The 15,577-nt window shown below is 36.5% G+C and overlaps 1 protein-coding gene across 2 annotated transcripts in view; it reads left to right on the top strand.

Moving 5' to 3' along the window:
• The window catches only part of AHI1 (Abelson helper integration site 1), an 82,761-nt gene that overhangs the window by 58,981 nt on the left and 8,203 nt on the right, over nt 1–15,577 (top strand). For both annotated transcript variants that reach the window (XM_088529858.1, XM_088529857.1), the window contains exons 20-23: nt 943–1,001; nt 6,361–6,426; nt 8,311–8,473; nt 9,934–10,034. In XM_088529858.1, the coding sequence (XP_088385984.1) occupies nt 943–1,001; nt 6,361–6,426; nt 8,311–8,473; nt 9,934–10,034 (389 nt within the window). The remainder of the gene's footprint in view (nt 1–942; nt 1,002–6,360; nt 6,427–8,310; nt 8,474–9,933; nt 10,035–15,577) is intronic.

The following is a 15,577-nucleotide window of genomic DNA, read 5'->3' as shown; positions in this document are numbered from 1 at the left end:
GTGCAAGCTTGCTTAAGGATCTGTGCCAGAACATGGGAATCTGAAAAAAATCTCTTTATTCAGATACTAGGTTCCTCTAAAGCAGGTTTTTTTGGGGTGGTAAATTAAAATGAGATTTCAGAGCTTATTCCTGTCTGAAACTAAACTTGTTTCAAGTCTAGTGTCTGACAGAGAAAATCCAGTAGGCTTAACTCTGTGTTGTCTGGTATCCACCTCCTAGAAAATGAGAAAGGTCAAACCTTTCCTCATTGAAGCAGTAGCATTTTTCGCTGTAATGTTCAACGATTTTCAGATTTCTGTATCTTTTTAAGATATTTTGTTAAGCATACAGCGAAGAAAACCAGTAAGGAAAAGATACGTGCACAGAGGCTGATTTTTCCTGAGCTTAGTAGTTAATGTAATAGTTTGAAAAGGAGAGAATTTACAGTGCTTGTTCAAATGCATTATGTAGAAAGTGAATAAAATAAACAGCAAGATGTGTTGTGATAGGAACTCAGATGATCAAAGGGAGCTACTGAATAGGCATAGTTATTCTTTCAGATAAAATAAGGAAGTAATTCCTTTGAGAGGTTTTGTGATCATTTCTGTTGGAAAACTTTATATGCATTACTCAGAAATTCAATGAAAAGAAAAGCAATGCAGCCTAGATAATAGTGTCAGCTCTGAGCACGAGGTGGTGGCATGTGGACATAGCTTGAGCTATTTCTCCAAATCATTTGAATGGAAATATTGGATTAGTTAACCTTGTGTCAGGTCTGTTAGTTAAATAAACCTTCCAACTGTTCCTGACCGAGGGATACATACTTATGACTGAGAGATGCTGCTGCTTTTCATTAGAATTTTGTCAAACATATCCTGCTAACATAATGATTTTAAAAGAAAATGGTTTATTCGATGGAAAAGGATAACAAGCAAAAAATTCACAGCCTTTTCTTTTCACAGGGTGTTTCAGCCCAGTAGGAAATCCTCTTAGCCTAACACTGTTGGGCAGACTACAGACGGTAAGGAGTTTCATCTTTGCATTTTTTTTTAAATTGATGTTTAACTACAAATGCTTTTATTCACAAGCTCTCATTGTAGAGGACCTTTTTTTTTTTTCTTTCTTTCTTTCTATTTTTTTAAACCTATCTTTATTCACAAAAGAAGTGTTTTCAAGCAAATTGCCTGCATGGGCAAATAAGCTTTTCTTGCAGCCAACTGGTAGAGAGGTCAGAGATCTGCAAATTAAAACTTTATTTTTTTCACTGTTTACTTTTTGTTGTTATTAAGTAAATAAACCAAAATTACAGTTAGTATTAATGATTCTTACTTGGAATACAAACACCGATAAGTGGGGAGAGAATATTGGAGTCATAACTTCAATTTGAGTTCTGTTTGCAGTGCCATGTTTATGCTGCTTACTCATATTTCACTTGCTTATAACAAGTGAAATCACAGCTATCCCTCTATCCCTCTTTATGTAAGTATTAATTGGAAACTTCTAGCAATTATATTTATTCCTTTCTTTGTTACATTTCTCATTTCCTGATCAGCATGATGAAAACCATCAGAATCTGTAAATGCCATTAATTCCAACTAAGCACCTGTTTAAACAAACACAAAATATAGAGGGGAGCTAGTCATTGAAGAATGGGTGGTGCTCTGAGGACTGCCCTAGAGATCTAGGCCTGTTGTGCTAAAGATGTTAAATCTACTCTCCTCCATTGAGAATAGCATGATTTAATATTCTGTTAACTGTGTGCCCGCCGTAATTTTTCAGAGAATAGTTAGAAAGGGCCATGAATTAAGTTGGATCCTTTATACTATAAAGCTGTTTGAAAGTTTAGGTTTTTTTTTTTTTTTTTTTTTTTCTTTTTTTTTTTTGCACCTTTAGTCTTAGCTTTAACAGACTTTGTGTAAGGCTGATATGATAAATATGATTTATCAAGAAATTTCAAAAGTATCTTTTTTTCTTGCTTGGTTTTTTAGTGGTTAAATGTTTTGATTTTCCTTTATCAAATTTTTCACGTTTTTAATAATCAGTATCTCTAGAGATCCCTTCCAACCTCCACCTTTCTGTGGTTCTGTAAATATGTAAGGATTAGGAAAAACTGCACATTGTTTAGTCTGCATTTAAGAGTCTTCCATCAAAGACTTATAAACATTTAAAAGAGAAAATGCTTTGGAGAATAATGTGCAGCAGTTACTTTAATTTTTTATTATTATTTTTGCCCAAGTAAGGATGGTTAAAACAAACTTTTTATTTTTTTTATTTTCATTACTTTTGATTCTGTTGTTATAAATGCCTTAATTAAGCAAAAATGTCATAAATGCATGTAAACTGAGTTCTTTAAATCAAGAAAGTAGCATATTTTTAAAAGACAAAATAGTTGAAGAATTTTTGAATAACTTTAGAAACTGAAGTATATCACCCGCTTCTGAATTGATCCCCTCACTTTTTTTTTTTTTTTTTTTTTTTTTTTTTAAATCCCTGTAGGCTTTGCTGCAGCAGCTGTGCTTGCATTTCTGTCTTCTGTTTGTACGTTGCTGGTTTCAATAAAGTGCAGCCTGGCACGTTTTTTTTCCTCTGGGCAGATTATCGATTCCCATGCACATTAAATATTGAAGGACTGTAGTCAAATAAGGACTGTAGTTGCCTGAAGACTCAGGAAGTAACTTTGCAGTAGTTTCATGGTAGCAGACAGATTAATTAACACCAAAGGAGAGTACATTTTTCTTAGCAGTTAATACTTTCGGAATCATTTTAACTTAGCTATTGACACTGTCCTCATACGTCTGCTTTCTGTACACTAAATTTGTATGGTTAGGTGGCCTGAGCTAGGCATGTGTTGACAACTAACTGGACTATGTAACAAGAACAGAATTACAGCAGTGCTAACAATATTCAATTATTTTATCCTAGGTTCAGCTTATTTTGTGTTTCATTTAAAACTTCAATTACTGGAGTATTGCAGGCCATCCTTGGGGAAGGAGAGGATTAAGTACACTTCTAGCCCTCATATTTCTGAAGAAAAATGAAAATAATGGAGCTCAAAGTAATTCTATGCATTTTTAAAATGGTTAAAATATACTCTCATATTTAAGACAGTCTGTTTTTTTTATGAGTACTGTAAATCCATATCTCATTTTGGCACTTAAAAAAAATCTTAATAGTCTCAGACCCTAGGCTGTTATGCACTCAGGCACAGATTTATTGGAAAGACTAGGGGAGCTTTAACTCTCGTTTCCTGAGTCCTTCTGAGAGCACTTGCAGCAGTCACTCTCCAGGTTTCATTCCTGCTTTGGCACATGCGAGATGGAGGAAGGTGGAGAGCGGCTGTGTCACTGTGGAGCATCCGAACAACAGATGTTTGTCCAACAGGAAAAGGGGAGGAGGGAGCAGGTTGCCCCCATATGCCCACACCTCCGTGTGTGCATTTAGTGTCCGCATAAGTTTATTTTCCAAGGGTAGTTTCTGAGAGTTGATGACTAATTAGAAGTTGAACATTATCTGTACATGTATGCTGTTGCAATGAAGAATCAGTTTACCTATAAGAAGCAGGTGAAACCCTTAGTAGACTGATAACTTTTTCCGTATTTTTCCTTTAAATGTTGGTATTGTGGTATTAAAAGTGTGTTTTTGGGGTAGTAGGAATAAAATGTCAAAATCAGTACAGAAAAGAAGGGAATAACATATCACTTGCTTTTAGTCAGTGCCTCTTTTCCTAAGGCAATGAACACTATCTAATGCTGAAATCTTGTTGGCCAGTGCTGTATATAGCTGGATGAATAAAAGCAAAGGCTCCATTACCACAGTCATTGACATAGCCTCATAAAGAAGAAGTCATAACCATTTTAATTAGTGCTTTTATCAGGAATCAGTGACATTTGATATAGCAACTTTGTTATCTCTTGATTCTGGCAGGTAATGCTCTCTTTTGCCTTAATTTTTTAGAGTTTTTGTTTATTTTTACATTTGAAATATCAAAGTTACCTTATAGGGGTTTATTGTGAGCAACCAGTATAATATTCCAGTCTAGAACTAAATCAGCTGCTGAATCCGTTTATCTTCTGTGAACAGCCCTTAAGCTGAAAGTTTTTAACAGTTTTGTTCAGCCAAAACCTGTGTGTCACAGCAGGCTTTTTCAGCAAGCATTTTCTTCCTGTTTCCCACAGATGGTCTGCCTCCCTCAGACCATAACTATAGGTTCCACATCTGCTCCAGATGCGACAAAATGGTTAACTAGTTTTCATCTTGCCTTAAGAAAGACAGTAACACTCTGTTAAGAGTTACGCATTTACCAGCTTCACTGTGTCTGTAGCTATTTTGTAATTCTGAAAATGTGGCTGAATCTCACACCACTATTAAAAAAATAATAATAGTAAATGGAAAAGCTCATAATTTTTCCTGGCTGTTACTTGCAGCGTAGCTACTGGTAGCTGCCCCAATGTAAGGAAGCAGAGAGCTGCTTTGCTGCAGTAGAGTGTGGGGAGCACCCTGCGGATTCCTCCGGACACGCTTCTCCCTGCAGGCTCTGGGGAGGAGTTGGGATGTCCGTGCGGTCAGGGACATGCGCGGCGCCTCTCTCGAGGTAGAAGCGCTTTGGGTTGTTGCATTAGAAGTTTTGCGGAGTATCTGAGAACATTAAACATAATCTCTGGATAACTCATGGATTTTAGCTTGTTATTCCCCAGCAGCTCATTCTGTTCAACTTTTTCTCATGTTTTAGAGTATATAAATACTTTATTAAAAAGAGAGAGAGGCTGATTGAGACGCAGTAATGGGGCAATATGAGTACCTGAACTAGATACCTAAATAATAGTGCTCATAATTCTGATGAATCATTTTTGAGCAACAGGAGGCACTCCCATCCCACAGGCTAAGCACATTGCCTGCACAATCCTCTCAAACTCGAGAGTGGAAAATGAGAATTAGCTGAAACCTCTAGGCTAGCTACTAAGAGACCGCTGGGCAAGCCACAGGCTCTGAGCTGCAGTTCCACCGTTCTGCATGCAAAGCTTGTTTGTCAAATCAGGTTGCTCTATTTTCCTCTGGGAATATGCGTAGTTACTCAGAACACTTTAGGTGGCATGTATAGGTGTTCTTGTACGTGACAAGAACTCAAAGCAGGTGTGCAGCTTCTTTACTCCATCCACCTACTGTATATATCTGTCACGACTGTGACACTTCCTAAACAATCTGCAGTAGATGAAACACTCGTGTTCAGGATCAGTGGTGATTTCTTTCCTGCATGAGATAAGCCTTGCTGAGTTAAGAAAAGAACGTGTAGAGCAAGGCAAAGGATCTCTGTTCTGGAAAACACCATTAATTCTGCCAAAAGATTGCTCTAATTACGTTCCTTGGATCACCCTAATAAAACAGTAGAGAATGAAAAGAGCAGTACATTTCAGATACATGCTTAGAAAAGTGAGAGAAGAGAACGTATGCCAAAGATAGTTAAATGGAATGTAATAAAAAAAGGGAAAAAAAAGAGCAGCAGTATGCTACACAGAAATTCCCAAATGTAAGAGTAGTTTGTGCTGTTGTACAATCTGTTACGGATGGCAGCAGCTGCTTCAGAATGCTCATGTTTGATTCTCACCTTGGAATGGTCTAATTGCCTGGACTCTGGTTTTATGTTGGCACTCGGCTGTGTAATCTTTCCATGCTGCTTTGTATGATTACTTTGGCACAGGCAACATCTAGGGGAAACTGGTTTTGCCCTTTGCAAAAATAGGCCATTGAAAAATAAGTAACACCAACAAAGAACTTTCATCTCTTCTGTTGTTCTAATTTATTGCTGCTCTGCTAGTTTTCAAAATTGTCCATTTTTCAAATCATCTTTCAGCTGAAGGATTTTGACAGAAACAAAATTTTGTAGGCACATCCTAATTATTCCCATGTACATCCAGCATTGTTTTGATTTCTGTGGAAGTCCGAAAGTGGCAAAGGTAGAACAATTTGAAATAAATGTAAAAAGTATTTGGTTATTAGGGCCAATAATTCTCATTATACATAAGTTACTACTTTTGCACTAAGGTTCAGAGGTGGTTTGGTGTGAAACTCTACAGTAATGTTTGCAATACAGATAAGCCTAAGCTGTTATAATCATCGATCCACTGTTTTCTCACTTGTTGTCTTTAGTTTAGTGAACCTTCTAAAAAAGTCCCTTGATAAATATCTTCTAAATATCCAGACAGCCAGTATTACTCAATGTTGTTTAATATCATTTCTACTTTTTCATTTAAAAAAAAATTACAGATTTATTACAGATTCTTAACTTTTATGTTAAAAGTGGATGTGACAAATACGGATAAATTTAAAAATTATAATGCATGAAAATACTTCAATTTAAAATTAAAAATAATTCCTTCCTCTAGAACAGTGACTGCCTGACTGCACTCGGGGTGAGAAGAGGAAGTAGTTGTCCTCCAGGGCAAGAGACAGTGAGTACTATTTTTTTTCAGTATCTCTATAGCTGTTTCACTGGATCTGTGCTTTTGAAAACATTTTCTCTTTTTTCAGCTTGAATCCAAGGGATATCTTTGCAGCCCTAGATTTTGAAATTTCTGCCCTGCTGTTTCTACATTACTCTTAAAAATCATTTTGTAAAATTTTGATAGATACAGATTTTTTTTGCTTGAATGTGAACCCAGAAAACATTTACCAAATACCTCAGTGTGAGATCAGAAGACATTCCATTGCTGTGCATTCTTTTGTAGGTGACTTGAGGTGCATTTCCTGTATCATAATCATCTTTCTGATTATATTTCTCTAATGAGTATAATGACAATTCCTTTTTTTTTTTTAAATTATCAAGTTTCTAACCAGTGATATTACAGGACACACTACCATTTGAATTTTTTGTTTTGGGGGGCAGCTACATTGTGGTATTGGCTTGGTTATTGGTTCTGTTTGTTGGCAGTGTTTCCATGTTGCTGATTTTTTGTAATTTTTTCAAAATGGCAAAACATTTACACTCAAACTACCGTACAAAAGACACTGCAAGTATGCCAAGCTCTGTCTTTCCTTACTTTTTGTTGTGCCTGTAGTTACATTCCCTCATTGCCTCAGATGACCTCTTGAGTTTCCTCTCACCGTCCCTAGGGAAAGCTCTGCCATTTGCTGAAGTTGGCGCTGTCAGAGCACTCCGTACTGTACGAGACCATGGAAGCTCTGGTCCCGTAGAGCTTCTCCTTGTACTCTGCACTCCCTTTGAAGCCAGCACCATTCTGTGGTCCGCACTCCTGCCCTCTCACCATCACCCCTAGTTAACGTACTAGCATTTTGTGTGCCCACGAGAGTTCTGGTGGAGGATGCTAATTCATTTCTTAGTTTATCCCTGACTTCTTAATAGCTTAGCAATCTTTTAACCCCTAATGAGAAGTGCCCTTCTCTCACTCCCTAACAATCCCTATATCTAACTCTTTACTTACAATTTCAAGAAGCAATATGATGTGACAATTAGAGAGATGGGAATAGTGTTCTATGTGTAAAATATTTTTTGCTCATTTATGATGAGTGAGGTGAGAAGTTGTCTTATGTTTTCAAAGTTCACGTGTTTTGAGGCTGCTCTGAATTAGTTGGGATGGATTTTTGGTTGTAGGTGGTGGGGAGTGAGTAGGAAATTCTATGTGATATTTTTATAATTAAGGTGCAAGCAGGCTTCTGACAGAAGGTAATGTCCTCTATGTAGTGAGCATGGTGTTGACCACCATTGGTATTTCTGTCCAGCAAATACTGATGCATTGTATTTCACTGTGGCTTTATTATCTGGAGTAGAGTATACACCTATTTTTGCAGATACTTACAAAACTGAGTATGTAAATACAATTTCTGAACAAAAAAAAAAAAGTTTGTGAAGGAATCAATTCAAAACTTTGCAATGACATTTTTCCACTAGAATTTTCCCTTCTAGTAAAGCTATCACGCTGCTGAAATATTTATTCAAACACATATGCTACACACACACACACAGAAAGGGATCTGAAGGTGGTGTAACAATTCTGAGAAAGTGAATGTATGAAGTGCCTTTTTTTTCTTTTGCTTCACAAGTAAATTGCTTATAAAACTAACAGCTGCTGTTTTGAAGCTAATCTTAGTGAATTGAATGTTCTTAACCATTTCTGCAATCCCACAGTCCTTTATCTTGCCTCTCCTGCTGCTTTCCCACCACCCCTGATCCCATTAGCAAAACTTGAGAGAGCCTCAGCTTTTACCAAAGTGCAGCTTTGGTTTCAGCTGCCTTTCTGCAAGAGGAAGTGAATGTTGCGCTTTTTTCTCTGTGGCAGGGTTGTGATAAAGCTGTGGTGCTCTTATCTCTCTTTTAGGTAGTGGCTCTTTATGACTACACAGCGCATCGATCAGATGAGCTAACCATCCATCGCAGCGACATTATCCAAGTGTTATACAAAGATAATGATAACTGGTGGTTTGGCAGCCTAGCAAATGGACAGCAAGGCTATTTTCCAGCTAATTATGTGGCTGGTGAAAGTAAGTTTACTGCTCTCTTCCTGGTATACTGGTGTGGGTTTAACTGATGGTCCAAAGTTTTTGCATGCTGTACTGCAGATTAGTCTGAAGATACGAATTTATTTAGCACACATATGGCATAATGATTACTTGATGTAATGCAGAAATTGTGTCAAATTAGCTAACCACTTAGCAAGTTGACATATCTAACTTCAGAAGCTGTTGGCACTTAGTACAACATTCTAACATGAGCTTATATAAGCCATGGGCTTGTTTGTCAGTCAACTGGTTTGACTCCTCTTCCCTTCTTACATATCACCACCTCCTCATACTCTACCTTGGCAGTGTTTCAGGATATATCCAAGCATGTCACAGACATCTTAGACTTTTCTTGGATCTAACCAGTCACCTTTAGAAAAAGCTTATTTATTCCCCTACTCTAGCAGGGAATGTTCAGTTCCCAAATAAGTGGAGTTCATTATGAAGTTTTAAAAGAATGATGGTGATTGAATCTCCAGTCTGAGAGATTACTACCAGGTCCTTGCCATTAAAACAGTTTTTATTAAACTGCTACAGCCAAATGTAAAATGAATAAATAAAAAACATCTTGAAATCTGATTTAATAATATAGAAAGTATTCTACTGAGTCAACTAATGTACTAATCCTCAGCGTCATGCCAGTTCTGAATATTCAATTTATAGACACAGCATGTGGTCTCACGCTACAGGAAATTCATGTGCTTTCTAAACTATCAATTATACTGGTGTTTAGAAATCTCTTAACCCAACATTTCTCAAGATGTTTTCCCCCGTTTTCTACTTCCTCCTTCCGTCTTCCAAGTGAACAGTTTAGCGTTTATGCACTCCTCTCTAAAAAGCTTGGACACAATATTGTGCTAACTTGGTGATGCTATTTGAAATAAGCTTAATTGCTGTCTTTCTCCATGGTTCTCCCCTCGCCCATCCTGTGCATTTTCTCCTTCCTCTCCACCTTGCCAAGTAAGCCAGAGGGCAACTTGTAGGAACAGTCTTCAGTGATGGCCTGTTCTTGTGAAGGCTTTAAAAAAAAGGATTTGACAATATACTCACATTGATTTACAATATACTCACAATGTATATTTTATTTCAGTCAGGGAAATCCTATTAGATATTCTATTATTCAGTAGAAAGAAGTGTCCATGGTATGTTTGTTAAGTTTCAGTTTTATTGCTATCAGTATAGATTCTGTTCTTAGTTGTGTGTTTGGTTGTTATTATGTAATTACCTGCAAAGTTACATGTAAGCTTACTAATCTAAATAAAACAGCTAATAGGGAAATTCTGATAAATTCTCATACCAAATTTGACTTCAAGCATTTTGACTAGTTTTAGTTCAATCCCAGTATCATCTAGATCATAGTATCACAGCTATTCACATAAAACAGATACTTTCATAACTCTTCAATGGTGTGCACAATGGTGAATTATGGATCATATTTTCAGAAGAATATGAAGACCAGCCTTCAGGATTAGTACCAGATACTGCTCCTCTCCTACCTGATGGACAGGCAGAAGCAGAGGAAGGCTCTCTATCACTACATAAGGTAATTAATTGTGAGGAAGGGATTCTGTAAGCAGTAGACTACTATCTATGTAAAATACAGTACTTTTCCCTGCCTTCTTTCTTCAAATTTCTAATGTCTAGACCTCATTCCAGGCAAGCAGATGTATTTTCAGCTGATGGCTAATATCCATTTCTTGTGTGGATCTAACTATTCTGATATGTGCCAGTTAAATATTCATCCACTCTTACACCATTGAAATGAGTAGCAAATCTCTCTCTGATTCCTGGGTTGACAGGAGCATCTCTCACAGCTACCTGGGTTAAATAGCTGCTGAAGCAGTAGCATGGATTTGTCAAAAATAGATGTACTTTCTGGCACTCAAATGTCATTCTTGGAATATGCAGTGCTGACAAGTTCTGCAAATTTTCTTCCTTAAAATTTCCTTATCCATCAAGTTGCTTAGACAAGTTAGACTGTTTTTCTCCAGAGAGTTTGTTAGTCCATGTAATAATTTGCTAATTAAAGTACACCATGTGATGAAAAAGTCTCATTACCAGGCTATGAAATGTGCTGCCTCAAAACCCACTTACTTGACAATGGATGTTTCTGTTTAAAAGCTGCTGATCGTCCTCTGATGAATGATAGCACCCTTCCTGCGGGTTGTTCGGGAGGATTCACTGTCTAGTTTGGAGGAGCGAAGCAAAGAGATACCAAGAAACTTAAACCTAAAAAGTATGGGGTTTGTTGTTGTTGACTCCACCCCTTTTCTTAATTCCAAACGTAATTATTTTCTGTGGGTAATGCATAACACATTATTGAAATAGTACTTCTAGCTGTTGTCTGTTTGGGTAGCTACTTTTATCATTGCAACATGTTCTAACTAAATCAATCTGGTGTGTTTACCAGCCAGCGTACGTGTGTTCCCCTCTTGGTGCTCGTTAAGGCTTTTGTGTTGACTGTATCTGCCTCTTGCTACTCCCACAGCGTGCACACATTGCCTTGCAATTGTGCATTGTGTTGTGGTGGTGGTGGGGGTGGTGATATGTAAATATCACGTACTATATTGTCTGTTTAGGAGACATTCCTGTTTCCGAAACATTATTTAGAAATCAGATTGCAGTATGTGCAGGAGAAAAAAAAAAAAAACCTGCAGGCCACTTTTTAGTCAGGTTAGAGAAAATGTACTGTGTATGAAGGGGGTGGGGGCAAGGAGTTGGCTTTTTTTTTTTTCTTCTTCCAGATGTTTAGAGACACAGCTATGTGCAAAGCAGAATGTACAACTCTCACTTCTCCAGACAAACAGGGATTAGAAACTTTGCATAGCTAATGTTCCCCTCCTGCAAAATCAGAGTGATTGTCTTAAACCATAGGATGTTTCACAGGCAAAGAAAGTAATAAAAGCAAGTCCAGCAACAGCGTGTAAGAATTATTCAAATGTTTGTAGTCCTCTTAAGTTGCTTTCCACAGCTATTCAGTTAGTCAAGTGTTGCTAACATTATTTTTAAAATTAGGTTTTTTTTCAGAGTTCTTTCAAGTGACTTCTCCATATATTTTCTAATTTTTGTAATTCGCTATTTTGTCTGATGTGCAGGACTTGAATGCTGTGTGGCTTAGTTACTGTTTTTTCTATTCAGATGATTTATCTAAGCTTTACCACACAATGTACCTTGTAATATTCAAGGTTAAAACACACAAAAACACTTTAATTCACACATTTTGTGTAACTTCTGTTTTTACTTAGGTGAATAGAGAGACAATATTCAATAGATTACTTGTTTTTTCTTAGTTTAAATTACTTTTCTAACAATAGTTTCTGAATTACCAGTAGTACTTTTGATAACACTCTGTTTCAGGAACACCTCAAGGAAAGTTTATCTAATATAGTACTGCTGTCACTTTGAATTAAATTGACTATAATGTTAATTGTTACTTTGAATTTTGTAGTAAAGATTATTTGGTACATAGAGAAATTCCAAAGTCGAAATTACTAAAGTACTCAATAATAGTCCAAAAACAAGTAGATATCCAATCTATTGTTTCTTGATATTGATAGATTTCATATTGATATAGGATTTTCCTTTTTATTTTGGACTTCATCCAAGGGCTCTGCAAAATAAGGGGCTCAGAAATAAGTAATGAAAGGTTTTGGAGTGCTCAAAAAATGGTACAAGAAGATACACGGAAAAAATTAAACTGGGAAAGAAGAAACAATTAATGTATATGAAATAATACATGGTGTAGCGAGGGTGCCAAGAGAACATTAAACTGAAAATGAATGCATCTAATATCAGTAGAAGGAAGTATTTGTTTATGCCATGCTTAGTTAACCTGGTGAACTTGCTACCACAAAACACCTACACGTTCAGGGATTAATTTTTTAAATATAAATTTTAGGCTGAGGTAGTGGCTGAGGCTCCAGCAGCATCCAAATGCCTGGAAAACAAGTCTCACCCATTTTCACTTTACAGAAGCGCTGTATCACTTAGCACAGATAGTGAGTTGAAGTTCCAGCAAATGACTCAAATCCCTGTGTAAGACATGGCATGGCTTGAAGTATAATGGTTTTATATATGCTTCTTAATACTGTTACTTTTAATAGCATTAATAAATAAAATGAAACACAAATTGTTGTTAGGCTGTTTGCCCTAGTCAAGGGAAGTTCTGCAGTGCTTTGGCTTTAGGCAATACCAGACCCTTCCAAGACACAACTGCTAGGAGGACCAGTGTAGGGGCTCATCAGTTATGGCAGTTCCTGTGTTGCAGCAATGAGAGAGCAACATTGTTTTTCTATCCCTTTCATTTTTTTCTGGACTTTGCAAAATATTTTTAGATCTGATCAAAGGAAAACTTTAAAAAAAAAAAAAAAACATGGAAAATATGAAAAATCTTCAGTTTGAAATATCCTGCATTTATTTCTGCTTTGACAGAAAAAAACATGGTTTTCTTTAAAAATCTCCAAATATTTATTAAATAGCGCATTAACTTTTCGCTTAAATTTTTACTCACAGACAGGAAGATACAATCTTTTTTTTTTTTTTTTTTTTTTCCACAAAAAGTACTTTGCTTCTCCAAACAATTACTTCTGGGTCTTCTGTACCTCGTTCATTCTGTATTTTTTGAGGAATACATGAATGTTTAGATGTGTTAAGACTACAAAAATAGCAGGAATGTATAAAACATCATAGGAGTTATTCATGAGGTTTTGACACCGTACTAGACTGAACAGGGCACTTAAAATGTAGATAAATAATAATACAATTTGAATCGCTAAAAATTCCCTGTAGTCTTATCTAGAAATAGTTTTTCCTGACTGCAAATATTATGAATAGGGAATTAGCTGGCTAATCCTCAGAATTTTCTGATGAGTGAATAAAATTGAGTTAACAATTTGCATTAGAAGAACATGTAATACTTGGAATTCAATATTAATCCTTGCAAATGTGGACCATTCTGTTTTAGTTCAAAGAACCTATTTCAAAAATGGTTTCTAGCATGGGCTTCGTATTCATAACATAATAATTTTATGCAAACCTTGTTCTCCTGCCTTATGAGTTACTTAACTTCTGAACCACAAAGTTATGTCATAATCATCTTTAATTACAACACATGTCTAAACTGCCAATCGAAATTTCATGGAGTAAAGTTCTCATTGAGCACATGAAGAATCCCAAGAGGTAGGGACAGACCCACCACCTGGCTGCTTCACTAAGCTGCTGTTTTCAAGTTCCTCCAAATGAAGGCAGAAAAGGCAGGAAGTCAGACACATTTCTGTTATAAACTAGCACATGAGTTTGGCAAAAATTTGTCAAATCTGAGACATTTCAAATTCAACAGTCTGCCCTTGTTTGGCCAGTGATATTCTGCCATCTGTAAGTTCTTGTGACTATGTTGTATAATCCAGGGTGGCCTAATGGTCATCATTTAAAATGCACTCATTGGATTCCGAATGGTAGGAGGATCAGTTCTTGATTAGATGGCAACAGTGGGAAGAAACAACGGAAAAAAACAAATAGATGGCAATGTGAAATGTCTGTAAAAGGTGTAAGATACTCTCTTCTGGTACATTTATCTTTGAAAAAAAATGAAGCTAAAGTGTATAATCAGGTCATAAGCATGAAGAAAATGGTTACTTTGTAGAACTACATTATTATTACACAATGTGGATAATCTTGCCAGAGATCACCAAGAGTTGATTCGACATATATTTAACCTAAGATTGGGATTATGTTCGTGTTCTCTCCCTTCTTTCTCCAGGGTAGGTTATTGTCAGAAACTTCCTGAAGTCTTAGCCTAACATGTATGAAACTGAGCTGCCAAGCTACTGAGGCTTTCTCCCTGGGCTTGAGGTTTGATGTGGATGTTTTTCTGAGCTCAGAATTAATTTATTAAGTGTAAGAATCAAAAAGCTTAGAAAACTTACTGAAAAAATATTTCTTAAAATGCTGACTAGATTTTTTTCTAGTACTTTCACCCAATACTTTAATTCTGTAGCTTGTTCAGTTTCTGTTTTCTCTTTCATAAGTGCCCTTCCCCCTGTTGCTGGGAAATACCTCAGTGAATAAATATCTATTAGGAAACATAGGCACTAGGAAGATATGAGAATATATATGAGGGAAACATGATAGGATTTACATGATGGAACTGCAATAGTAAATTAGATGAATTAGAGCTTTTCAACATGTTGCAACTGTGTTCATTTATTTTGAAGGCTCGGAAAGGTTGCGGACCCACAAATATATGTTTATCCCAAGATCGTCAGTTTAATGAGAATCTAATATGGTGAAGTTTATTCTAGGGCTCGTTCCTCCCTACTGTGGTTAAAGATTTACTCTTCTAAAGGCATTGGCACCTCATGGGCTGGAAGGAAACTATGCTTTTCTAGAATCAAAACCTGATTGTAGTCTTCCCATACGAACAGACATTAAAAATATATACCTCTTTACAAATTGTGTTCTTGAAGTAATAAGCACTGGAAGAAAACTCCTCTTCTGGAGGAAAAGATGCCACATTGCCATCTAGAAAAAATAGACCGTTTTCCTTAAGTATTATCTGGCCTTAGCACATACCACCTTTTAGATTTGTGATCTGCAGTTTTCTGGTTTTGGATATTTATTTTCCTTTTCAAGTGGAGTTTGTGCTCTTCATGTTCAATTACTCTCTATGAAGCATGTACATTGCTGCTTTGTTTGTAAGCTGGCAATTCTTCCTTTTGTAATTCCCAAACTGGTTGCTGCAGTGCCTAATGAGTTCTGACTCATAAATCTTCGTGTCTGTGTCTGTAGTATCATGGAATGAAATGGCACTGGGTTTAAGAGCAAATCAATGTCTCTGGGGGGAAAATGGCAAAATGATATTTCATCAATAGCCATTCAGATTCAAATTAAAGATAAGAAAAATCAGGCTGGGCCACTGACCTGTTGAAGCAGAACCCAAAGTATTATTGAGGAGCTTTCTCATCATTAAGATGGCTCTCAGGGACAAGCCGCCCCTCTTCTCCATTGTTTTTTTATTCTTTGAGCCCTAACAACCTCTTTCTGAGCAGGATTGAACTATTTTTATGCAAATTTTAATGCAAATCCTTA

The sequence above is a fragment of the Tinamus guttatus genome, unplaced genomic scaffold (assembly GCF_059628265.1).
Source record: "Tinamus guttatus ecotype Peru unplaced genomic scaffold, ASM5962826v1 Tinamus_guttatus_pri_ptg000351l, whole genome shotgun sequence".
Lineage (NCBI taxonomy): Eukaryota > Metazoa > Chordata > Aves > Tinamiformes > Tinamidae > Tinamus > Tinamus guttatus.
The sequence above is the reverse complement of the archived record's forward strand: the minus strand, read 5'-3'. Positions and strand labels throughout refer to the sequence as shown.